Source organism: Echinops telfairi, unplaced genomic scaffold (assembly GCF_000313985.2).
Source record: "Echinops telfairi isolate 266 unplaced genomic scaffold, ASM31398v2 ScPeMD7_9;HRSCAF=40, whole genome shotgun sequence".
Taxonomy (NCBI): Eukaryota; Metazoa; Chordata; class Mammalia; order Afrosoricida; family Tenrecidae; genus Echinops; species Echinops telfairi.
This window is the reverse complement of record NW_022103906.1, coordinates 32357226-32366549: the sequence shown is the minus strand read 5'-3', so window position 1 is coordinate 32366549 and position 9324 is coordinate 32357226. Positions and strand designations below refer to the sequence as shown.

The window sequence follows — 9324 nt, the reverse complement described above, 5'->3', positions numbered from 1 at the left end:
CCTGGATTCTTCCGCTTTGCCCTGGTAGCTCTCACTCACCCTGGAGAGGAAGTCCAAAGGGCACTGAAGTGGGCTGCCAAGTGTTTGGAGGGCACTTTGAAAGCTCCTCGGAGAATTAAACCCTTCCTGAGGTTACAAAATCACTTGTTTCAATTGTACGTGTGAAAATATTGAGCTTCTAAAGCACCTTGCTTGTGTCTCATCTTTGTATTTTTCAGATTTTAGCTCCTTTGGAAGAGGAGTCCCAGTGTGGAGACTCCTGTTGGCACCGATGAAGTAAAAACAACCCCCCACCTCTCTGCTAGCCATCACGGGAACAACTTTGTGGAACCTTTTGCACAAGACAGACTATTGGCAACTCAACTGTTAAACCTGTCTGGGATTACTCCTTCTTGAGATCACTCTGATGTCACCAGTGTAACTTGAGCCCAGGGCTTTGTTCCCACTTTAAATAGCAGTCCCAGCATGATTTTGCTTCAGACTCTGGAAAGCAGGAGCTGAATTCCGGACAATCCCACATCGATGAAAGCAAAGGGAAGGCACCAAGACATCATCATGTCCACCTCGCTGCGAGTCAGCCCATCCATTCATGGCTACCACTTCGACACGGCTGCCCGCAAGAAAGCTGTGGGCAACATCTTCGAAAACATCGACCAAGAATCTCTGCAAAGGCTCTTCAAAAACTCTGGAGACAAGAAAGCCGAGGAGAGGGCTAAGATCATTTTTGCCATTGATCAAGATTTGGAAGAGAAAACAAGAGCCCTGATGGCCCTGAAGAAGCGGACGAAAGACAAGCTTCTCCAGTTTCTGAGACTGCGGAAATATTCCATCAAAGTCCACTGAGGACAGGAGTGTGGCTAGGAAGAACGGACATTTAACGACCAACAGTGAGTTTATGAGACCCGGGGACACACAACGCTGAGTTGTGCCTTGTGAGCTTCTCAGGACTCGGGAGCCCTGAAGCAACAGAACTCACTGGGTACCGCGACTGACACAATTCCAGGCACTAGGCTGTGACAGTGGAGGACAAAATGCTTTCAGCCAGGACTGCAAATGCTCCTGCAGGAAAGGACTGCTGCCGGTGCCAAGGGAAGAGCCCGAGTTTAGGCAGATGTCATAAGAACTGAAGAAAACAGATGGTTCTGGGGAGGGAAAAAAATGCATCCAGGGTTACTTTATCAGACTCTTAAAACTTCAATTCACCGTGAACTTTTCAAACAACAAAACCAAAATTGGATTGGGGAGGGTAGAAGAGGGGAATGGAGAAAGAAAATAGTATGCTCAAAGTGTTTACTGAATTTTTCTATTTGAATGTTCACAATGTTGCCAAGCCTTCCTGTTGCCTTTTGGTAAAGCATTTTTAGAGATCGGTAATTATTTATTTACATTTATTACAATGCTTGAAAATGTGCATCATGTGGGTGTAAGTGCAAATTCATGAACTTTAATATTCTTAGCAGCTTAGTTGAACCATATATCATTCTCTGGTTTGTAACGACTTTTAGACATTTAAAGTTGGTTGCACAAAAGTTAAAATAATGGGGTTCTTCATAAATCTAAAGTACTGTGAAAATATTTTATAATGGTTTTTATCTTCTGACTAATGCTCAAATATAATCTAATGAGAGTTCTTTCAGTTATTACAGTAAGCATTGGGAAATGAGTATGATACACTAAATAGTTGATGAAGATGCTATGGTTTCTATAATTTATTATACATGGCAAGTGAGATGCAACCACAATAAATTATTATGAACTTAGCTGATCTTGGTGTGTGATGATTGGTCTCGAGGGGAAAAAAGGAAATTAAATTTTGATTATTGTAAACTTTTCTAAGGATTTGGCACTAAGAATATAAGTGCTTTTAGCAGAGCATTGAATTAGTTGCCAAACTCTTTTAAAATGAATTCTTATATCAAATATTTAAAACATTTTTCTGTCATAACTTTCCATGATAATATATGGACATGGAAATTCATGGACTGGCTTATCATTATCGTTGCTTATGACTCCATGGTGCATTTTTTTTTTTTTAAACATTTTATTAGGGGCTCATACAACTGTTATCCCAATCCATACACACATCAATTGTGTAAAGCGTATTTGTACATCATTTCTCAGAGGGTGCATTTTAAAAGGCTTTCTCCCCATAATTTTGAAATTTAAATGTCTCCTCTGTGACTGTAGTAGTTGTGTACATTTTTGAAAACTCATTTTAGACCGGCACATGGCGTTATGAAACCAATATTTATTTTTCCCTAAGCAATATATTTTTGAGTTGGGAAGCCTGAATTATGATTCTATGAGTTATCAATGTTTATTTAATGTACACCAATATGGGAATAGCATTACAGGGTTTTTTGTTTATATCCTTCTAAAATTACAATACAGCATTTCTAAGACAGCACGCATCAATCCCTGCCATGCTTTCCTATCCAGGAGAAACACAAGTTCGCCAGAAAGTAAGCATTCCAGGGATGACCACAAACAGGTTTGAAGCTGCTGATCCTACTAGAATGAAACAAGTAAACAGCAAAAATATGTTGGGAAAGGGCACCAATTAGATTTTAATGGTTTGGAAAAAGTTTAGGAAAGTAAATAGCAAAATCTATTTTTGTAGATCAATTGACTCCTCCGGAAGATAATGTACATTTATCTCATTCAAATGGTTTCTTTTCCCCCCACGAGCACATCCAGGAGCGTCATGCATTTGTGCGCAGAATATTGTATATGTGTGTCTATGTGCATGGGTTGAGGAGGGATAGTCATCATTTTTATAACATTACAAAAACATCCAGGCCCCCCACACAAAAAGAAAGCCAAAAGAGGAAGGGTTTTGACAGTGTGGATGGGATTTAGAAAGGTCAGAGTGAAAATACCAAAAATATCTCGGCTCCTTGAGCCAATTTCCCCTCCTGGAGAGCTGGGTGTGCTTGATGCACTCGCCTCTAATCCTCACGGCACCCCTAGGAACAAGCTCCCCACTTCTGATAGGACCTCCAGTCTCACATGTTCTCTGTCCATTGAAAATTCCCAAACATCATATAGACATGTCTTAGGAAGGAAATTGAATCATTCCTAGGACATCCATTATACTTTATAATTCCAATGAAAATCTTAAAAATCATTTCTTTTCAACGATTTCTGGACCGTATTGGATGCTGAGCCCAGTCCAAGGGCTGCTTTCCCCCCACGTACCCTTGATGGCTGACCCTGCTCTGCTGTTATCAATAGGAGCCAGTGTCCTCTTTTCACATTCTTGTTGTTATTGTGTAACATACAGTAGATTCTGACTCCCAATGAGGCGAGATCACAGAATGGTACCCCCCCACAGGGATTCCTAGGCTGAAAGCAGATCTCCCTGTCTTGCATCCAGTGGAGCCACTAGCGGATTCGAACCACAGACCTGTCATTTAACAGCGGAACTTTTGACCACGGTGCCACCAAGGCTCCTGCCCTTTTCACTGAAGCATGTTATCATTAATTTCTGATTATAGAACTGTAATGTGGGGAGGGGGATTAAAAAATGAGTTGGATATTGCTCCAAACACTGTGGGGAATAACTCGTTGAGTAAATTATTACACAAATATGTGTTTTCTTCTTCATGGAGGACAAACGCCGGCGTCAATGTGATTACTAAGGAAGATTTTCTACTTCGTAGTTTTTATTAATGGGAGATGAAAGTGAAAAATCTTGGAAACAGGAACAGCGAGTTCTGTTCAAAATTCCTGCCAAGGCATCAAAACAAAACAAACCCCTCTGATATCAAATTAATTCTGGCTCCTCATGTCTTACAGGGCAGAGTAGGCCTGCCCCATACGTTTTCCAAGGTTGTGTGTAATGTCATGGAAGGAGGCTGCCTCATCTTTAGAGTGGCAACTGAGCACTTTACTACTGCACCTTCTGGGAACAATCCAGGACATATATATGCCTCATTCATGTTCTCCTCGACAGAGGGTTACAAGAGATGCAATTGATGCTCCCAGGAAGCCTGATGAGCTAATAAACAAATTATTAAGTCGTGGTTTGGAAACGGTGTGTCTTTATAGAGTACCTGAGGAGCCCTGGTGCTGTGGTGGCTACACGATGGGTTGCCAGCCTCAAGGTCAGCAGTTCAAAACCATCAGCCCCTCTGAGGTAGAAAGACAACAATTACAATCTTGACACTCCACAGGGGCAGTTCTACACTGTCTTATGAGGTCCCTAAGAGTCAGAATCAACTCTATGGCAGTGAGTTTCAGGGTTGTTGTGTTCTTGTTTTTAAGGCTGCCTTATCTATCTTCTAACCTCTATGCAAGAGTTTTCCAAAATAGCATCATGTGTACTCAATCCCTTTTACAGCAACTTGACCACTGGTTCTCAACCTTCCTAATGCTGCAACCCTTTAATACAGTTCCTCATGTTGTGGTGACCCCCAATCAGAAAGTTGTTTTCATTGCTACTTCATGACTGTTATTTTGCTACTGTTATGAATCGGGCAACCCTTCTGAAAGGGTCGTTCAATCCCCAAAGGGGTCGTGACCCATAGGTTGAGAACCACAGAACTAGAGAGTTGTATCAAGGCCTCTGGGTTGCTTATATTCAATTAATGACATGGAGCCTCACAGTTTTAACCAGAGGCTCCAGGGAAGAAAGTCCTGACAATCTGTTTCCATAGAGATCACAGTGGAGAGAAGCCTATGGACCATAGCTGTACTGTGCAGCAAGCAAGATGACCGGGATTCAGAATTGATGGAACACCCAGGGCTTGGGTGTCTAGTTCAGGGAACTCGATAAGAAGCAGGGTTTGCACCTGTCTCTTTGTGCCCCCCCGCCCAAAAAAAATGTCATAAGTACCCATTAGGCACCATGGGCAAATTGAATGATGGACAGAATAATAAAAAAGTAACACCTTTCTTCTCTATAAAAGGAGCCAGAAAAATGTTTTAAAATAAAGAATGCAAGAGTTATATGATAGGAGCTTTAAAAGGGGGTCATGGGAGCACAGGGAGAAATGAAATGTGTCTGCCTGTGTGAATGTGTTGAGGGTGAGGCTGAGTAACTGGAAATACTTCTGTCTTACAGGATTTTTGTAAGCCAGAAGAGTGGGGAAGCATATTTTCATTTAAGTATATAACACATCCCAATGCAAGGAGGCATGAGATAACGTGAATTGCTCAGGAGCCTCTGAATGGTTCTGTATGGCTAGTGTCCTGAGTATTTGGGTCATCCTATGATAAAACTCAGACATGTAGGTAGTGTTAAGTTCCAGCTCCAGGCCAGGTACACTTAGGTGGACGTTACACCTGGATTGGCCCATCTATGCGAGGTGAATTTGATTCAGCCAAAGGGGTCGACCAGTCTTGTCGACCACACCTCCCAAGGGGCCCTGAGAAGCCAGAGGTGTTGCTCTGGCTGCTCTCCCAGCGGCGCCGACACACAGTTCAGCGTGGCCGGGCTGCACAGCCCACCATGACTGTGCCACGTCTGCCAACCATGCCGCGGACTCTGTCTGGCTCGTGTTCCATCGACTGTAGAACCTGAAACTACTTCTAACGTTCATAAAACTCAGTTGGATCACAAACTAGCCTTCAGCATGAATTATTTCTCACGCGAAATCAAGGACCAAGGTACATCTCTCCCATGAGAGAGCGAGCAAGAGATCTAACAGTAGGCCTTGCAAGCCAAGCTTGAGTGCTAATATTATCCTGAAGGTAAGAAGGACTCATTGAGGAATATTAAACAAAGTCATAATATTTACTACTTCACTACTGAATAAAGGGCGCTCGGAAAGGAGATGGTTAATATTTGGGAAAACGGCTTGATGTTCTATCTGCTGAGCATGTGGTCAGATTCCACAGTGACTCTGTTGCCTCACAGGCATCTTGTTGTGAAAAACTACCTAGGACTTTGGCAATTCACTAGTAAACACGCAGCTATGTGGGCTGACAAGCTCTTAGGGCTACTAACTGCGAGGTCAGCAGTTGCAATCCACCAGTGGCTCATGTGAGAAAGAAGAGGCAGTCAGTCGGCTCTGTAAAGATTTATAGCCTCGTAAACCCGAGAGAGATGATCTAGTTTGTTCTATAAAGTTGCTATGAATGGACATGACTCCAAGGCACTGAGTTTGCGTTTGGGATGTCAACTGAAGCTGAAGAATAAATAGATTATAGAGAAAGACACGTTGGGCAAGATTTTGGTAAAAGCAAGCTATATCCTGTAATCATTTAAGACAATGCAGTTCTGCTTTTAACATTAAAATGAGTCTTATTATTTAGCAACAATTACAAACAATAATAATACCATACGTAAGTAAAGTTTTGCTGAAGATCTTTCAATGACAGTTGTACCAGTACAGGGAACTGCTAGAAACTCAAGCTGAATTCACAAGAGAACTGCAACAAGGAATGCCATTGCTGATGTCCGATGGATTTTAGCTAAATACAGAAAATAACAGGAAGTTGTGACTTCCTGTTGGGACTAGGCAAAGGTATTACACTCTGTGGATCATCATAAGTTGTGAATGACATTCAGAACCCTGGGGAGTTTCAAAACTCTTCATTCCACTTCTTACGCAAACTCTATGTGGACCCAAAGGCAGTTAGTTGGTGGATCAGACCAAGAGAGCACTGCATGGTTTAAAGTCAAGAAAGGTGAATGTAAAGGTGATACCCCATCACCATACTCACTCACTCTGAATGCTGAACAAATAATCCACGAAGCTGGACTATATGAAGAAGAACACAGCATCACAATGAAATGGAGGCCAATTAACAACCTGCCTTAGGTAGATAGCATAACCTTGTTGATGAAAGCCAGGGGAACTTGAAGCACTTGCTGATGAAGATCAAGGATGCAGCCTTCAATGAGGATTTTCACTCAATGTAAAGACAATCCAAATCCTTACAACTAGACCAATACAGAGCATCAGGAAAAATGAAGGAGAGTTTGAAATTGTCGAGGATTTCATCTTGCTTCCATCCACAATCAAGATTCATGGAAGCAACAGTTGAGAAATCCTCTTTAGAGTGTTGAAAACCAAGGATATCATTTTGAGGACTAATATGTGCCAAGTCATGATTTTTGCAATGTCCTCATCCACATGTGAAAACTGTACATTGAGTAAGACTGAAGAATAGTCAACTCAATGGAATAGTGGTAGAGGTGAAGAATATTGAAAGTACCGTGCACTGCCTGAAGAACAAACAATCTCTCTTGAAAGAAGTACAACTATAATGATCCTTAAAAGTGAGGACGGTGGGACTTTGTCTCATGTGCTTTTTACTGGCCGTCCGGAGTGACCAGTCCCTGGAAAAGGACGTCATTCTTGGAAAGTAGAAGGGCAATGAAAAAGCGGAAACCCTTCACGGAGTTGGAATAATGGGCTTGCAACAATGTGGTTGCAACAATGGGCTCTAACATGCCAACAATTATGAGGATGGGACAAGACCAGGCAGTATTTCATGCTCTTTATATATAGGACGGCTATTAGTCTGAGGTGACTTTATGGTATCTAACAATAACTTAAAAATGTATGGATAGTAACACACTTATTTGATCTTGATTAACACTTCTATACACAAAGTTGGCATATATTTGATTATCAGAGACAAACAGATGTTTTCTATTTTAATGTTTATACACATTAACATAGTCACTATGCTTTCACTATATATTCACAAAAATATCATGCAGAATTTTAGAAATAAGCATCCTTCCTCAGCAAGCTGTAGTGGTGGTTTAGAGAGCTGATACCAACATATTCTTTTGAAGAATTATCTTTATGGATTAAAATTGACAACAGCAACTAGAAGGATCGGAGAAGTTTAGGGGTAAGTGGGCTCATGAAGAAGAAACATTTAGAAAAGGGGTTTTGAGAATAGATAAGAAACTTAAAGAATGCAATCAATGTTCCCGAATTTTACATGTAGAAATTACTGAATTCGTGTATGTTTTGTTGTGTATATTTTCAACAACAAGACAGCTTGATGAAAAGTCAGAATTTTGTTTGTCAACATATATTCACCCTACCACACACACATGCACATACATGTTCAATGCACAATTGACACAGCATTTCCTTCTCTGGGCCTTTGGGAGCCATTGTGGGCAGCAGCATGATGTCATTCAGAAGCAGACTGCGTCTGGAGTCTGAGGCTTTAGCCCAATCTTCTTTCAATGCATTACCTTTGACATCTAGATCTCTTGTGTACAGAAAAGACACCCCGCCACCCCCACCCCCCAAAAAAGGTAAGACAAAACACAGAACAAAGTCTGACTGGATGATGTCTTTGATCCTTGATTGATACCACATATTATTCCCCACAAGTGGGAAATATTAACTATACCATCTTATTTGGTAGGATTTAATTTTTGTGGATCCATTGATAATCCGTATATGATAACACTTTTTCTTCCATAAAATAAAAACTAATTAAAATGTTGAGCTTGAGTAATGGTCGATGAACGTGCTGGTGGCACTGTGGGATAAGCATTGGACTGTTAACCGCAGGGTCAGGGCTTCAGAAGCACCAGTGGCTCAATGGGATAAAGGTGAGACTGTCTATGTCTATAAAGATTCATAGCCTGGTTGTGATTGTTGTTGTTAGGAACTAGCTAGTCGGTTCTAACCCATAGCAACCATATGCATAACAGAACAAAACACCTCATGATCCTACACCATCTTCACAATTGCTCTTATGACTGATCCTATTGTTGCAGCCACTGCGACAAATCATCTCATTGAGGATCTTCCTCTTTTTTGCTGTCCCTCTACTTTACCAAATATGATTTCCTTTCCCAGGGATTGATCCCTCCTGGCAATATGTCCAAAATATGTATGATGAAGTCTTCCCACCTTTCCTCTAAGGAGCACTCTGGCCTTACTTCTTCCAAAATGGATTGGTTTGTCCTTGTAGCAGTCCATGGTATTTTCAATACTCTTCTCCTGCACCACAACTCAAATGAATCGGTTGAACTTTGGTCTTCTTACTCGTTGTTCAACTTTCACATGTATATGAGGCGATGGAAAGTACTATGCATTGTGTCAGGTGCACCTCAGTCCTCAAAGTAACATCCTTGCTTTTCAATACTTTCAAGAGGTCTTTACCTCATGCCATGTCTTTTGATCACTTGACTGCTGCTTCCATGAGCTTTGATTGTTGGATACAAGTAAGACACCTCCTTGACAACTTCAACCTTTTTCTATATTTATCACGAGGTCATCTCTTGGCCCATTTGTGAGGAGTTTGGTCTTTAGATTGACTCTCAATCCAAAATACAAGCTGCAATTCTCAATCTTTCTCAGCAAGTTACACAAGTCCTCCTTACTTTCAGCAAGCAAG

At 41.3% G+C, this 9324-nt stretch overlaps 1 protein-coding gene across 1 annotated transcript; it reads left to right on the top strand.

Moving 5' to 3' along the window:
- Positions 1 to 421: 421 nt before the first annotated feature.
- Positions 422 to 1760, top strand: TCIM (transcriptional and immune response regulator). The gene has a single exon (XM_045286782.1). The coding sequence runs from the start codon at positions 523 to 525 to the stop codon at positions 841 to 843; it is 321 nt and encodes a 106-aa protein (XP_045142717.1). The 5' UTR covers positions 422 to 522; the 3' UTR covers positions 844 to 1760.
- Positions 1761 to 9324: the final 7564 nt, after the last annotated feature.

Coding starts and splice junctions, on each gene's coding strand:
- TCIM (XM_045286782.1), top strand. CDS start 523: ATGAAAGCAAAGGGAAGGCACCAAGACATCATCATGTCCACCTCGCTG.